The sequence below is a fragment of the Microcaecilia unicolor genome, chromosome 7 (genome assembly GCF_901765095.1).
Source record: "Microcaecilia unicolor chromosome 7, aMicUni1.1, whole genome shotgun sequence".
NCBI lineage: Eukaryota > Metazoa > Chordata > Amphibia > Gymnophiona > Siphonopidae > Microcaecilia > Microcaecilia unicolor.
In genome coordinates, this window is record NC_044037.1 from 85746816 (window position 1) to 85764047 (window position 17232).

Consider the following 17232-nt stretch of genomic DNA (forward strand, 5'->3'; position numbering starts at 1 on the left):
ATCCCCCCCCCCCACCCCCTCAGCTTGCTGCAACCTCAGCAGTCACTCTCAATCTCTAAAACCTCCCCACACCTCAGCAGTCACACTTCCCCAATAAGGTAACTGATCCAAAGACTGCTTACTCTCTCTGAGGGCATCCTTCCCTTCTGGCTGCTTTGGCGCTGCCACGCAAGATTCCTCACTCTGCTGAACACCCCAGGTGGTGTGCTCATGGACGCATTAGTGCACATGCAAATGCCACCCTCTGGTGACAACCAGCAGCTCCCAACTGCAATTTTACACACATATACACACACATATATATATGAGAACTATTTTAATACAAATAATATATTGTACCAAAACTCATAACCTAAAGCTCGTTCTCAGACACCAGATCAAAATGTCAATTCTGTTTAGTCTTCCATTTAACCATTGAATATAAGCTGCTGTGGGGAGTGAGGCCCAGGATTGAATTTGTTGCTTCCTGAATGGAGGAAGTTGCTTATAGAGTCCAAGATTTGGCCTGCATTATGCCAATCATGTGATGTTACCTTCCTGTACTAGTCTGTGAATGTGAGAATCTGGCCTGGTGGAGGAGTAGCCTAGTGGTTAGTGCAGTGGACTTTGATCCTGGGGAACTGAATTCAATTCCCACTGCAGTTCCTTGTGACTCTGGGCAAGTCACTTAACCCTCCATTGCCCCTGGTACAAAATAAGTACCTGAATATATGTAAACTGCTTTGAATGTAGTTGGAAAAACCTCAGAAAGGCAGTATATCAAGTCCCATTTCCCTTTACATCTACTGCAAGGGAGGGGAAGTAGCTTGGAGAACTGCTGTCCTCTGCCTTCCTGCTAGCATTATCATGGTTATCTGTTTTAATCCTTTAAAAAGGTTAACTTTTTAAATGTTATTTAAAGGCCAGTGCTGGGCAGACTTCTACAGTCTGTGCCCTGATCGTGGCTGAATAAACTTGGATGGTCTGGAGTGGAGCTTTTCGGGGGCTTTGAGTCGTCAACTTCAGAAATTTTGGAACGAGGACAGTGCCGGCCAGACTTCTACGATCTATGCCCTGAAAATGGCAAGGACAAATCAAGATCAGGTATACATATGAAGTATCACATACCATACAAAATGAGTTTATCTTGTTGGGCAGACTGGATGGACTGTAAAGGTCGTTATCTGCCGTCATCTACTATGTTACATACTGTTAGCTAACTCTCTCCTTCCTTCAGGGCTATATGTAGAACATCCTACTTCCCCTCTCCTCCTCCAGCCACATTGTTCTCTTCTCTCCTTTGCAGGCTGCAATGTCACTCTCCCTTTTCCTCCCCATCCCAAGGCAATACCAAAACTGCTCCACTTCTCCTGCCAGGGATGTGCCTTTTCCTTTGACAGCACTGACATTGCTTCCCCTTGAGTAAAATGGCTGTGGGTTGCAGTGGCATTTCCTCCTCTTGTTACAACACACGAACGAATGCCTTGTTATCTTTCACTGAACCAAACCCAGAATAGACAAAATGGACGTTATGTTCAAAAGCATTTCTATGGTTGGCAGCAGCTCTGAGCACATACAGTAAATGCTTGGATTTCCTGATTTGTTGGCAGTTCTTTGCATAATTTTAGCTGTTTTATTCAAAACATGACCAAAGGTATGCACACTATAAGGAGGGGAGGGGTTTGCTTACAAACTTATATGTTCAGTAATAAACATAGGATGAAATCCAGAACTGAATGAACAGGAAGATTTAATTTGCTGAACATATAAGTGCAAAGGCCAGTACCAATTTACAGCTATAACTGTATACACATAACTTCTGCATATAAAGTTCTAGGTGGATTATCAGTGCTGACATTTACATGTGCTGCAAATATGCAGAACTTTATAAAATAAACTTAATGGGCACTGGAGGTTGGCTATGATTCATTGTTGTTTATTGGAGAAAAAGGGCATCTTGGACCTGGCCTCTAAGAAAGGTGATCGGTTTTGTAAGACTTGGTCTCCATTCTGGGACTCTCTCACTCCGGAAGCTCGAAGTAGGATTTTGAACTGTTAAGGTTTTTGATTTGGGGTGATGGGGGGAAGAGGAAGGGGGGAATGTTGGGGGGAGGGTAGTGGGAGAGGAGGGGAGAGAAAGGCGGAGGGGGGTGATGTAAAGAAAAGCATACATTTGGAATATCTTTATGTACCAATAATTTCATTTTTCTCTTTGCTTGTATGTTGGCAAGTGTTCTGGATGTTAATAAACAAAATTATAAAAAAATAAAAAATAAACTTAATGGTAGTATGGGATAACTAAGGATCTTCTGTACTTAACCCATACTGTCTTGAAGTTTATTCCTAAACTTTAATGCATATCTGCAGCACTGGCATACATGTAAGTGCCAGCACTAATAATCCCCTGTAACAGCCATTCCTAACTCAGTCCTTGGGGCCCTAGTCCCATCAGGTTTTCAGGATATCTGCAATGACTATGCATGAGATAGATTTGCATGCTGATCTAACGTATGAATATTCATTGTGGATATCCTGAAAACCCAATGGGACTAGGTAGGCCCCAAGGACTGGCTTGGGAATGGCTGCCCTATAACTTTATATGCAGAAGTACAGAAAATTCCTAGTTGTGTGAGGGAAAATAAGAGGTCAGTTGCAGCCTGGTACTGCAACAGGAATTAAACGTAGCAGGCCCGTGGACCTTACAGTCTCATCTGCCTTCTATGGAGGTCATTTTAGAAGGCTTTTGAGGCATTTGCACGTGCAAATGCTCTATCCCCTGCATTCTATAAACGGTGCACCCCACTAATGAGCACTAATTAGCACCATTTTGAATTTACGTACACATCGTTCAATGCGCTATTCTGTAACAATGTGCACCCAAATCACATAGCGTGCAACCCAAAACAGGGTGTGGCCATGGGAGGTACATGGGCGGATCAAGGGCGTTCCTACCGGGGATGTGTGCACAAATTTGGGCAGCAGGAATTACACTTGATTTCAACAGGTGTAAGGCCTGGTGCCCAAATTTGGGCACAGAAATGGGCCCTCAATGCTGTTCTATAATGGGCGCTCATCTTTGCGTTCCTATTATATTCAGCGCCATTTATTGAATCTAGCTTTATGTGTGTAAACAGTGATTTCAGAAAACCGGCCAGTGACAGGTATAAATCCACAGTCTGCATAGTTTTGAAGGGAGCAGACCTGAACAGTAACGGCAATTCACACATACTTAAAAAAAACATCTAGACACTGGCATCTATATCTGCTCTGGCTAATTGTTTGGACCTAGGGTTCTGTAGGACTGACTGAGAAGAACAGTTGTGCTTACTAGGACTAGGGGGCATGCGATGAAGCTACAGTGTAGTAAATTTAAAACGAATCGGAGAAACTTTTTCTTCACTCAACGTGTAATTAAACTCTGAAATTCGTTGCCAGAGAATGTGGTAAAGGCAGTTAGCTTAGCAGAGTTTTAAAAAGGTTTGGACGGCTTCCTAAAGGAAAAGTCCATAGACCATTATTAAATGGACTTGGGGAAAATCCACTATTTCTGGGATAAGCAGTATAAAATGTTTTGTACATTTTTGGGATCTTACCAGGTATTTGTGACCTGGATTGGCCACTGTTGGAAACAGGATGCTGGGCTCGATGGACCTTTGGTCTTTCCCAATATAGCAATGCTTATGTACCTCTCTGGTATTTAAAACCACCTCAAAACACAAAAAACCCTGGTTCTGGTTTTTAACTGGCTCCCTTGGATGTCCAGTTTTGTCACATATAGAACTTGCATGCATAGGTTTTAAATGCACTTAGACCAGCATCACTCAAGGTTTTGAACATGTTCTTTGGAGCTGGATCATACTGGTTTGTATCTACTGTCTATTCTATGCTCCTGTTTGTTCGTTTGTAAAATGAATGCATGCTGCAAACTAAACGTGTATTGCTCATATCCTGATAGGGTACTTTTTAAAAGGTATCTTGTTTAGACAGGCTTTTGTCAAATACCTGTGAAACTGTGCATATTCATACTTGAACATCCCTTCTCCTACCGATGCAAAATAGGCCTTTTTTAAAACCTTATTCCAGGGCTTCCCAAAACTTGTCCTAGAGACTCCACAGCCAGTCAGGTTTTTAACATATCCACAATTAATATGCATGAGATCAATTTGCATAAATTGGAGATTCTGTTTATGCAAATTGATCTCATGCATATTTATTATGGATATCCTCAAAACTTGATTTGTTTTCGGGTTCCCAAGAGAGTTCTGGGAAGCCCTGCCTTATTCATTATGTTTAATAACATCTTAATAAGTAGTGGCTACATAGTAACATAGTAGATGACGGCAGAAAAAGACCTGCACGGTCCATCCAGTCTGCCCAAGAAGATAAATTCATATGTGCTACTTTTTTATTTGTACTGTCCTCTTCAGTGCACAGACCGTATAATAAGTAGTGGCTAGTGCATAGGTATCAGAACAGGGGGGGGGGGGGGGGGGGGAGAGCCATGGAACTCCCCAAAGTCTCCTTCTTGCCACCTTCTCCTTCCCCTGTGATGTGTCTAGTACCTCACCTCTCTCCCCTGGAACAGTGATACTGCAACCAGCACAGCCTGAAAAGCATCGAGGCCGGTGGGCACAGGGTCTTGAGCTTCTCTGCATGCCCAAGGCCTGCCTGCCCCCTCTGAACTTACTGTTTCAGAGAGGGTGGAAGCCAGTAGGACATGTGCTCAAGACCCTGAACTTGGTGGCCTTAATTCTTTTAGTGCTGTGCTGGTTGAAATATCGCTGCCAGGGGGAGGGAGGTAAGGTACTAGATACACCATGTGGGGGTAGGAAAGGTGAAGAGACCATGGGAGGGCAGAGGTAGGGAACGAAAGAAGTGCTGGAAAGAACGGGAGGGGGGTTAGGGAAGGAGAGACATGCTGGAGACCACAAAAGCAGAGGAGGGGAGAGGAGAAATGTTGGAGACCACAAGAGGAGAAGGAAGGAAAGAAATATCAGGTAGCGGGGGTGGGGGGTAAGGGAGAAGTTTGAGGGAGGGAGTGAAAGGAAAAGGAGGGGAGAAATGCTGGACACCACAGGGAAAGGGAGTTTGAGAAGAGGAGAGAAATGCTGGGGTTAGAGGCAGAGATTGGGTGGGGGCAGAGCTTCCCCCCCCCCCCCAAAATCAAAAAGGTGTTCTGTTGCCCCTAGGCTACTGCCAGGTGGCAAGATGAAATTATGATTCATAGAGTAATAATAATACAGCACACAGTAAAAATCTGAAATACCTCTCAATATCCCAACTATGCTTCAGGTGTAAATTCATTTGATGCTGGTGGATTACGTTTAGTCCAAAGGCATTAATCTACTTAACTAAAAATAAGACCTGAACCCCCTTTTTGCACTAGGGGTAGGTTCTTCCTTTAGAATAATATAAGAGTTTATCAACATAAGATGAAATCCAGAACTGAATGAACAGGAAGATTCAATTTGTCTCAGCTCAGAAGAATGTTTTCTCCAAAGTTGGGGGGGGGGGGGGGGGTCTGTGCTGGAGATGTGTGGTATTATGATAACTCTGAAGGTTTAATACAGTGAGACAAGCATCTTCTTTCAGCCCAGGAGTAGGTGAACTGAATTTACTGCTAATTTCAGGACAGGGTGCTTCTTCCAGGTCAGATTAGTGTTGAAGTCCAGTGCAGTGAGGCAAGCACACAAGTGACCGGCCACTGAAATCTCAGGCATGAAGACTGGAGCTCACTGATGACACAATGTAGAATTCCTCATTATACTGTGTTCTCAGTATGAGGCTCAGTGTCCTCTGTTCCTCTTTATGAAGATTTCATGCATATAATCCCAGAACTTCCCCAGGTCCGACTCGTTGCGGTGGATCATAGCAGTGAGGGCCTCACTCTGGTCCAAACTCTGCCAGTAATCCTGAATCCACATCTGTTTCCAACTGAAATGGCAAAACAATTACTAGGGAGTTCCTGGGGGACTCAGCCATTTAAAGGGGGTGTGTGCAGAGAGGTTTCATGTGATATCAGGGTAGAACGAGTGAGTTTCAGGGAATTTGACTTCTCCTGTACCACATTAGACCTGTTATTTTAGGGGAGCTCAGACAGAATACAATTCACAGCATTGCAGCTTTATTCTCCATATCATCTCCTATGTGAGGTCCCGAAGCTCACAACTCCAATGCTGTACAGAACAGCACCGGAGTTCAGTGCTACAACAGCGCCCAAAAACAATGTCCTCATGCTCCAAGCTAATATTATGCAAATGATATGCGCATTTTGAGCATGAGGAAGTAAAGCGGGCAGATTGTGTGCGGGCATGCACTCAAGAGCCCAGGCACAATCCTCCCGCAGACCTTTTCTCCAGGACCTGTCAAACCTAAAGCCCTGGTGGCTCGGTGGACCCCGCTAAAAACACAGGCCTGAAGGTCCAATAGACCCCCAGACCTCTCACCCCCCACCAAACACATAACCCACCTTGCCAAACACAACGCCTGAAGATCCGGTGGACCCCAGACCCCTCACCCCCCCCAAGCACATACCCCCCCTCACTTAAAATACCCTGGTGGTCCAGTAGGACCCTCAACATGACCCCCTCCTCAACCCCCCTCACTCACCGAAAATAACCTGGTGGTCCAGCGGGACCCTCAATATGACCCCCTCCTCTCCTCTCCTCTCCTCTCCCTTACCTTAAAGTAGGAGGAGGAGGGACTAGCACTCCCTCCCTCCTCTCTGGGCGCCACCTCAAAATGGCGGCACCCTGCCCTGCCTGGTGCATCCTGGGATGCACCGGGTGGGGCTTAACAACCATATAAGGGAGTTTCTCCCTTGTATGGAAGTTAAGCTCTGCCCAGCACATCCCAGGATGCACCAGGCAGGCCACGGGGCAGGGTGTCACCATTTTGAGATGGCACCCAGAGAGGAAGGAGGACCAGTTCCTCCTTCTATTACTACTTTAAAGTATGAAGGGAGGGGAGGGGGGTCCTGTTGAGGGTCCAGCTGGACCACCAGGGTATAATCAGTGGATGGGGGGGGGGGGGGGGGGTGGTCCTGAGGGTCCACTCCAGGCTTTGTGTTTGGTGGAGTGTATCAGTGATGGGGTGGGGTAGGGATTTATGTGTTGGGGGGGGTGAGGGGTCTGGCAGTCCAGTGGACCTCCAGGCCCTTACATGTATGGGAGTCTTTGGGTCTGGGGTCCACTGGACCACCAGGGCTGTTTCAGCTGGTCTCCCCCATTACTCTTCTGCTCAACAAACCCTAACGCCAGCTCTGAGCTGGCGTAGGGTTTGCTGCGGGAGCAGCGCCCTTGTTTGGCACACTGCCTGCTGAGCATTAGGGAGGAATGCGGGAGACCCTCTTTTGCATGCAATTTGCATTCAGAGCCAGCGAGTTCATTATTTCACATGCTCGCCAGTTCTGAACATTTTGCCAATGCAGGGGCTATTCCAGCGCTAATGGCCCCTAGCACCCACATTTGCTTCTGAGCATGGCTTGGTGCCATGTTTTCACGTTAGCAGAGCTTCAGTGGCGTACCAAGAGGGGGGCGGTGGGGGCGGTCCGCCCTGGGTGCCAGTGGGTGGGGGGTGCTCCGCTCCCGCCACCTCCCGTGGCCGTTCCTGCGGCGCCGCACATTAAAAAAAACGGCGAAGCAGCGTCGCAGGCAGCGCCTCGTGCCCTGCTTGTAAAAAAAAAAAATCAAATCTCCTTCCTTCTCCTCCTCGTCTTGACGTCGACTCGGGCCTTCCAATCAATTTGATTGGAAGGCCCGAGTCGACGTCAAGATGAGGAGAAGGAAGGAGATTTGATTTTTTTTTTACAAGCAGGGCACGAGGCGCTGCCTGCGACGCTGCTTCGCCGGTTTTAACGGGACTGAGGTGGGGAAGGAGAGGGGCGAAAGGGACTCGGGTGGGGGTGTTCAGAGGGGAGAAGGGGACTGGGGTGGGGGTCTCAGACAGGGGAGGGGAGAAGGGGACTGGGGTGGGGATCTCAGAGGGGAGAAGGGGAGGGGAGAAGGGGACTGGGGTGGGGGTCTCAGACGGGGGAAGGGGAGGGGAGAAGGGGACTGGGGTGGGGGTGTTCAGAGGGGAGAAGGGGACTGGGGTGGGGATCTCAGACAGGGGAGGGGGAGGGGAGAAGGGGACTGGGGTGGGGATCTCAGAGGGGAGAAGGGGACTGGGGTGGGGGTCTCAGACGGGGGAAGGGGAGGGGAGAAGGGGACTGGGGTGGGGGTGTTCAGAGGGGAGAAGGGGACTGGGGTGGGGATCTCAGACAGGGGAGGGGGAGGGGAGAAGGGGACTGGGGTGGGGATCTCAGAGGGGAGAAGGGAAGGGGAGGGGAGGGGGTGTTCAGAGGAGAGAAGGGGACTGGGGTGGGGGTCTCAGACAGGGGAGGGGAGAAGGGGACTGTGGTGGGGGTCTCAGACAGGAGAAGGGGAGGGGAGAAGGGGACTGGGGTGGGGTGTTCAGAGGGGAGAAGGGGGCTTGAACTGGGGGCTGAAAAAAGGGGCAGAGAGAGAGAGGGGACAGATCCTAGATGGAAGGGGGAACGAGAGGGAGGGCAGACCCTGGATGGATGGGAGAGGGAGGGCAAATGGTGGATTGAAGGGGCAGAGAGAAAGGGCAGGCAGTGGATGGAAGGGACGGCAGAGAGGGCAGACACTGGATGGCAGAGAGAGAGAGAGAGAGAGTGAAGACAGATGCTGGATGGAAGGAAGACGGTGAAAAGAAGATGAGGAAAGCAGAAACCAGAGACAACAAACTGTAAATAAAATATATTTTTTTATTTTTTTTGCTTTCGGATAAAGTATTGTAGATGTGTTAAATGTTTATAATAGAACATGTAAATAAGGTAATCTTTTTATTGGACTAATTTTAATACATTTTGACTAACTTTCAGAGAACAAACCCCCGTCCTCAGGTCAGGATAGGATACTGTAACAGCACTATACTGTACTGACACGAGGACGGAGGTTTTGGTCTCTGAAAGCTAAATGTATTAGTCCAATAAAATGGTATTATTTTACTTTCTATATTTGTTTTATTTCTATTTGTTAATTTGTAAAGTGGTGATTGGTACTTGTTAGTTTTTTTCAAATTTACATCTGCTGTCTTTATATTTTGCACAGTACTAGGGGACAGTTTCTGTTTCTGTGGTGTTGCATTGTATGCAGAGTCTGGCATTGGGGGTTCAGTTTAATTTTTGTCTAAATAGAAAGTTTATGATTACTTATTCTATAGTGGATTAGGGTGTATCTGTGTTTGTGAAAAAGACATGGCTTTCAGTTGGCATTGACTGTGCAGGATCTACGATCTGTACTATTCTGTCTGGTTTCGTTTTACAATAGGTGAATTGATGTTCTAGTGCTCACTGTAGTGTTTAAGATGCTTTTCTTTTCCTTGTGTGACTCGTAGAAATGACTGCTTATGGTATGGTAGAATTGCTCTATAGGTCCTGAGTGTTTTGTATTCTCGGCATGCCTAGTACTGGATTTGGGGGGGGGTGTTAAAAAATGACCGGCCCCGGGTGTCAACTACCCTAGGTACGCCACTGCAGAGCTTGCAGGGTTATATCAAGGATAACCTTCCAAACTTAATTTCTTTTAGTAAAGTGGCTTCTAAGAGTAAAGCACATTTGTTTGTTCCACCAGATTTGGCTCAAGCTGTCCACCCTATGCCTCTTAAGTAGCCTAATGGTTACTACAGTGATCTGAGAACCAGGGGAACCAGGTTCAATTCCTTCTGCTGCTCCTTGTGACTCTCTGCAAGTCACTTAACTCTCCCCAGGGTCACAGAGAGCTGTAGGGGGAATTGAACTTGATTCCCCAGCATCTCAACCCACTGCTGAATGATAGACAGCAGTGGAAATTGAACTTAGTTCCCCAGGTCCACAACCCGTTGCACTAACCATTAGGCCACTCCTCCAATCCTTCCCAGTATTTCAGTATCCCACAGCCAAATGGTCCAGCAAATCACCTATTCCTATGAGTCCAGCTTTCCCCTTCAGCCATCAATCTGAGCACACACTTCCTGACCCATCCCCCCCCACACACTCTTGCTCCACTACTCTGGATTCCCTCAGCTCACTCTACTACTACTACTACTACTTAACATTTCTAGAGCGCTACTAGAGTTACGCAGCGCTGTACATTTTAACAAAGAAGGACAGTCCCTGCTCAATGGAGCTTACAATCTAAAGGACTGTGGTAGCCGTGTTAGTCCACTCTTAAGGTTATCAATAGAAATCAAACAAAATAAAACATGGAAAAGAAAATAAGATGATACCTTTTTATTGGACATAACTTAATACATTTCTTGATTAGCTTTCGAAGGTTGCCCTTCTTCGTCAGATCAAAAATAAGCAAATAAGCACATTTGCTTATTTCCGATCTGACGAAGAAGGGCAACCTTCGAAAGCTAATCAAGAAATGTATTAAGTTATGTCCAATAAAAAAGGTATCATCTTATTTTCTTTTCCATGTTTTATTTTGTTTGATTTCTATTGATAATCTAAAGGACGAAATGTCAAGTTGGGGCAGTCTAGATTTCCTGAATAGAGGTATGGTGGTTAGGTGCTGAAGGCGACATTGAAGAGGTGGGCTCATTCCCATTCTTAGGCTCAGTCTTCCCCCTCCACCTCTCTCCCATTCCCCCAGCCTTAGCCTTCCCCTCCAGCATCAATGCCATGGCTCATTTTTGTATGCCTAGCCTCATGCCACTAGGTTCATTTTGTCCCTACCCTCCTTATTCCTCTCCCGCTAGGTTTGATACCCTCCCATTAGGTTACGCTTCATCCAACTCTTTCTCTTCCTTTCTTAACCCAGGCTCAACCCACCCCCAGCTGTTTCTCCGTTCCTCTCAGGGTTGATGGCCCTCTTTGGCAAAATACCTCCAGCGCTCTGTCCCTTTCCTCAATGCTCAACCCCCTCCCCCCCTGCCACCTCCCAGGTCTCTCCTTGCTTCTCAATCCAATGCTTAAACCATTTCCTCCCATGCTCAAACCCTAATTTTCTCTGCTCCAATCTAGTCCTTTTGGGTGTGTGTGGGGTGGGGGGCAGAATGATTCATGCTAAGCTCAAATTCTATATCAAAAATTACACACATAACTGCTTTTATAGAATACTAGTGTAAGTCTGCAGTTATGTGCCTAACTTTGGGCACAAGCACTTATGCTAGGCATGTAACTGATGATATTGTACAACCTGCATGCATAGGTGCTATGCATGCCCTGACCCGCCCATGCCCCTCCCAGGTCCATGCCCTCTTGCAGTTCTGCACTGTGGATTTTGCATGCTCAATTTGTAGAATCCCAACTAAGGGCAGTGACACATGTAACTGCAAATTAGTGCCATCTAGCGTCAACTAACACCAGTTACAGACAATTATTAGTTGGTAAAGCCAATTAGCAGCTAATTTAAGAATTAAGTTACATGTATAACTGGCAGTATTCTATAACTTGCATGTGGGGCTGCCGAGAGATGGGGCAGGGCCCGGGGCAAACAATCTTAATGCCCACCCACACCCCCAGTTTGACCATCACTTACTGCATTTACTCCCTTGGTCTGTCTTCTCTTTCCTTCTCCTGTGTGCCAGGACCTGGATTATCACATTAATGTGTACTCCGCACTGCCGCCACAGGTCCTTCTTCCTGCTGTGTCCCCTCCCGCCTATGCAGAAACAGGAAGTACTTCACAAAGGAGGGGGTGGGACAATGTAAGAAGAAGGACCTGTGGTGGCAGAGCAGAGTTAATGCGATAACTCTGGATCAGATAGGAATAACAGGGACTGTGTTCAAATGGTTCAGCGAATTTCTTTCAAATCAAAGTTATTATGTCAAGCAAAACAACCAACTTTCCAACTTCTGGTCTCCTAACTTCGGGGTCCCACAGGGATCTCCCCTCTCGCCTATCCTGTTCAATCTCTTATGTCATCCCTTGCCTCAGTACTACTATTATCCTATGCAGATGACATCCTGCTTCTCTTACCAGTGACAACATCAAACATAGATCCAACTCAGTCTGTAGCGAATGGTATGACTGCTGTCAGCACCTGGGCCCTGACCAATAAACTGAAATGGAATGCACAAAAAACCAAGGTCCTGCGGTTCCAAAATCAGGGAGTTGAGGTCCCATCATCAATATTTTTGATCAATGGTCAAATCTTTACAGTTGAATCTGAAACCAAAGTACTAGGGGTCTTGTTTGACTCTTCACTCACCTTCGCTTCCCACATTAACCAGCTATGGAAGAAAACACTATCCAAAATGAGACAGATACGTCTAGACAGATCATTCTTTGACCAAAAAGCCTTCGCACTACTAGTCCAAATGTTAGTCCTACCTCACTTGGATTACTGTAAAGTTCTATTTCTTGGTATTAAGTGTCAATATCAGAAAAAAATGCAAATCATACAGCACACAGCTGCTAGACTAACATACAGATTGAATAAATATACTAGTATTTCAACTCATCTGAACAAACTGCACTGGCTTCCCATTGTGGAAAGACTCAGGTTCAAAGCTGCTTGTTTAGTTTTTCAAATCCTACGGGGCTTCACCTTTGAACTGCTAAGACAGCTTTGCTATATCTGGTCCAGTCTAACAGACTGAAACAACAACTAAAGCTAGCATCACCATTCCAAAAGACAATTAGAAACCAAAAGATTTTCAGCTCTCTATTCCCCATTGTTGGAGTCAAAATATAGAACTCGCTACCTATTGCCATCAGAACAGAAAACAGCTACCTCAACTTCAGGAAAAGGCTAAAAACCGTTCTCTTCCCAAAGACTTCTTCATACCAACCCATCATGACTTCTACCTCCTAGTATTATCCATTACCCTTTCCTTAATGTTTTTAGTCTCATGCATTAATCCAATGGTCTCTAATGTTCCTCAGACCTCACACTAACACTATTTACTTTTGTCTCACCTAGAATGTAAACCACACTGAATCCTGGAAAGGGGATATTAGCGATATACAAGAATTGATTTGAATTGAATCTGGGTCCCTAGCCCGGCACACAGGAGCAGGATACCAATCCAGCCTTCTTCTGTCTGTATGTACACAGTTAGTCAAGCACTGCTGATTTATGTTAACCGCATAACACATGCACTGGGGTTTGTTTTGTTTTTTGTAACATTTAATACCTGTCATTTTCAGGGAGCTCCTCAACATTTCCAAACCCAGGGACTGGCATAGGACATCCCATGTGGTTGTTGTTTGCTATGTGGGGCTCTGGGGATGACGCTTTCTCAGGAGATCTCCTGTGGGTCCTCTCTGCAGCAACTCGCCTATTCTCCCAGTCACATACGAAACACTCAAACCCATTCAGGTAGTTGGGTCTGCTCATGTCATTCACGCCCCATTCCCGCTGTTCCAAACTGTCTAACAGGAACTGGTTTGTAATGCCCCCTGGCTTCTTGTATTCCAGGTACTTGAGGTATGCGGCATCATCTCTGTCTAAAGACTCTATGAACTCCGCCAGCACTTTTGGGGACACAAAATCGTCCACTACAATGATGGAGATGTTATTGGGCATCCAGTCTCGCACAGATGGTGAACCTCGATAAATAGGGATGGCACCCAGGTGCATGGGCCGCCACAGTTTTTCCGTCATGTAGTCAGGACAGATGGCATTCTCCATGGCCAAGTGAAACTTGTAGCGGGAAACAAAAGCCAAGAATTCAGAGTCTTCAGTAGTGGCAGTGGACGTATCCTCCAGCCTCTTGTGTGGAAGCTTCTGGTTATTCAGGCATTTACCATAAGAATCCACCTCAAATAAAACGAAATATTACCATTGTTATTAAAATGTCATACATTCTCTTTATGTGTTTTTCACAGGGGAGATCTGAACATTAGAGCATGTACTCTCTCATAATCATAAATTCAACCTGCCTTTCTTCTCCCATCACCAGGTTCTGTAGTCCACGAATTATAGAATCCCTGAAAGTTATGAAAGCCCAGAATCTGGGCTGATATGAAGAACAAACTAAGGTCAGGATAAGAAAACAGAGATGAATGGGAATGCTCATTAGAGCACACTCTTTAGTGATATGCTCTAAGATTTTGTATCACATGCTCAGGACACCACACAAAAGTGGAGGAACGATCAATCCCTATGTATGCCAGCAAGAGACAAGCCAAGGAGTAGGGTAAATTGGCTCTTTCAATGAACTGAGGGAGACAATAGTTCAAAAAGGTGATCTTTATTGGAACAACTCAAAAGACTCAACGCAGCTGCTGTGTTTCGGCGTTAAGACGCCTGCTTCAAGAGTCTAGTGATGTTCGTTGTTCAGAGATAAGCAACATTTTCTGAGATCACACAGAACTTTGAATGAATAAAGTAGATCCAAAGTCCATGAGAATGCATAAAAACTTCTATCAGCTAAACATGAATCTACTTTATTCATTCAAAGTTGTATGTGATCTCAGAAAATTTTGCAACCTGTGTTCGTGTGTGTGCCATATTTGTGTGAGGTCCTGCAGCCAGCTGTGAGCCACACTGCCACATTCATACTGAATTATGTTTAAAACCCTAGTTCTTGACCATCAAATACTTAATTCTGGGATGCCATCATTTCTATTCAGCTTTCTTTACTATAAGTCTCTTCGCTCTGTACAACACCACCTGGTTGTGATTTGAAACTCACCTACAAATTCTCTCTCATCTATACCATTGGATCTTCAAAAAGAGAATTCATTGCCAAAAATCAGAGCTAAGTTCTTAATGTGCCCTGTTGCCACCCATTATTTAGGCTCCTAAATATAGGAATCTGGTGAAACTGAGCATCAATTTTCAAAGAGGCCAATTCGGGAATCTTAACTCTCAAAGTTAGGAGCAGAGTGCAGAGAGGGTAAAAGAGACCTGCTTTTTAGGGTGGACACTGTGCACCTCCTCTATGTGCAGATAAAAGTCACCTTAAAAATTAGACCCTTGCACTGTGACTGTGAGGCAGTTTTGTGAAAGGCATCATTTGAGGAATAGTTGGGTCTGAGTGGGGGTAGTTCAATGTGTGCACCTTAAACAACTTACTGGCCAGTAGTACAGAAATTCTGAATTAAATTAAAGGTGTGGTAGTCCTGTTAGTCCACTTGTAAAGGTGATAAATAGAAATAAAAGAAAAGATTATGATACTTTTTTATTGGACTAACAATACATTTTTTGATTAAATTTCGAACACCTTCAGATCAGAAATCTGTGTTGTATTAAAATGTATTCTTTCCTTTTTATTTATTACCTAAATTAAATTAAGAAGCCCCCTTCCCATCATTCACTTACCTGGATATATTTCATAAGTTCCTGCACGTATCTGTCCCTGTCTGATGGCACATCGCAGTGGGACTGCATATAGAGCACAGGGGCATAGCCATCCCTTCTCCAGCGGTTCTTATCTGCAAGGGGCACCGCTGGGTTTTGCAGATAGCTGATACTGGGCAACCACTGCAATGACAAGGGGTAGTCTGATTCTCTTCTGAAGGTGGCAGTGTAGTTAAAGAGCATAATCCCGGGCAGGTGGGACAGGGCATAGTTATTCATAGGTGATTCCTCATGGAATAGTGCCCACGTCTGATGGGGCAGTCTGGGCAGGGGGGCCTCATAAGCCCTGAAGTCTGTGCCATAGAAAATAACAGATTTGGTCCTCTTCTGGGTCTTCACCTTCTTGTTCTTAGTGACCAGACACGAGCTGTGGAGGCAGTCGATCCGTTCCGTGTCTCCGGGAAAGTGGGGGAAAAGATTCTCACTCCACCACAGCAGGATGGGCAGCTCTCTGTTACTGCGGAGATCACTGTTCCCGGGGCCCCGATAAGAGGGCACAGAGATGGCCCCGAATTCTAGCCCGGATAAGACATTGGTGGTGTGAAAGGCTGCAGTATCCCAGTGGCCAGGCGCAAACACTGTCTCCTGACCCGGGAGCTCCATACTTCCCTCCCTGCCATCTGCAATCCACTGTTCCCAGTCCTCCTTGGTAGTACTCTCCTCCTCCGAGATCTCCTCAAGGGATGCTGCCTTCTGTTCCTGCCCTACCACCGTGACCAACAGCACGAGAGCGAGCAGGGACTGGAGCTGCTGCCAGGGCATCTCCACTGGAATCAGCCCTACCCTGCACTGGGGTCTGCAGTGACTGCACACACAGTCTGAAACCGGACAGGGAGGAGCAGGGGGCTGTACTTAAGTTTCAGGAAAGAAAACAATTCTTTCCCCTCAGTAAAAGGCTGAGAGTATAACTTACTTGGGGAAGGGAAGGGGGACTGCCTGGGGAACAACTCCTCTGGGACCGAGACTTTGGATCTGCTACTTGGCGGATAGGGGATGTATTTCCGATTGCTTTGTGTATGCACGTGTGTGCAAATGTTTTCTATTAACTGTGCTTCTGCTTTACAGTGCATGATTTAAAAAAAAAGTTTGCTTGGATCAGGGATAATAACACCGGCAGACAGCCCAAGTCCGGGACTCTAGAGCAGAAAGCTAGTGGTTGAGCGCTTCACTGTTCTGTATATCTACCCCTCCCCCTCTTCTGTGCTGCTCCACCGAGGTCAGCGAAGAAAAGAGATACAGCCCTTGTCTCATTACTTGATGCTTGCTGCTTGTTGTTGCCTGCCTCTGGTCATGCTGGGAGGAGCAGGTTTCCCCCCTCCCTCTGAGTTATTTCTGAAGACAAATAGGTGAAAGGAAATGGCAACTGGCTGTTATAACTATCCCATAATAAGTCATTCAGTGTGTATAGTGGCTGAACACTCCACAATGACGCAGCCTATGTCTGCTTAGTATCCCTTTCAAACATAGAAAGCCATAGCGATTTTTCACCTGTTAACAGTTAACTTCTGCCACTCTTGTCTGCTGATGCTGGTTTGTGACTACCTCGTTTATCTGCCAGTGACAATTCTTTCTGGGGGAGGATTTAAGTTACAGGCACAGATTATTTCTGTTTACAGATGTTCCATTAATTTATTAATTTGTCATCAATTATATTAAATATAAATTTGGATGAAGGATTTGGAGTCTTCCTTATTTGGTAGAAAAACAGTTTCAGTACAGCCACAGGTTTAACTATTCAGATCAGTTTGATAAGAAGTACCTTTTCAGAGAATTCAGCTTGAGGACGCCTCAGAGTGTGTCAGTGGTATTCACAGCTGAATAATTCATTGTGTATGATCAAGGTCTATCAGGGACTGCCGTCTGCTTGTTTCTAGAGAACGGATACTGTAGCACTATTAACACCAGAATGAGGCTTGAAACGCACTGGAGCAACGTTTCTTATTAAACCTT

The 17232-nt window shown here is 45.8% G+C and overlaps 1 protein-coding gene across 2 annotated transcripts in view; it reads right to left on the minus strand.

The window, feature by feature from the left end:
* Positions 1–16943, minus strand: part of FUT11 (fucosyltransferase 11) — a 77084-nt gene extending 60141 nt beyond the window's left edge. Inside the window, exons 1-3 of one of the 2 annotated variants that reach the window (XM_030210398.1) lie at positions 15244–16943; positions 13112–13737; positions 5096–5913 (exon numbers count right to left, since the gene is read on the minus strand). In XM_030210398.1, the coding sequence (XP_030066258.1) occupies positions 5766–5913; positions 13112–13737; positions 15244–16044 (1575 nt within the window). In that variant the 5' untranslated portion in view covers positions 16045–16943 and the 3' untranslated portion in view covers positions 5096–5765. Of the gene's footprint in view, positions 1–5095; positions 5914–13111; positions 13738–15243 lie in introns of those variants that run through there. The other variant, XM_030210399.1, reaches the window with a different exon arrangement.
* Between the last annotated feature and the right edge of the window lie 289 nt (positions 16944–17232).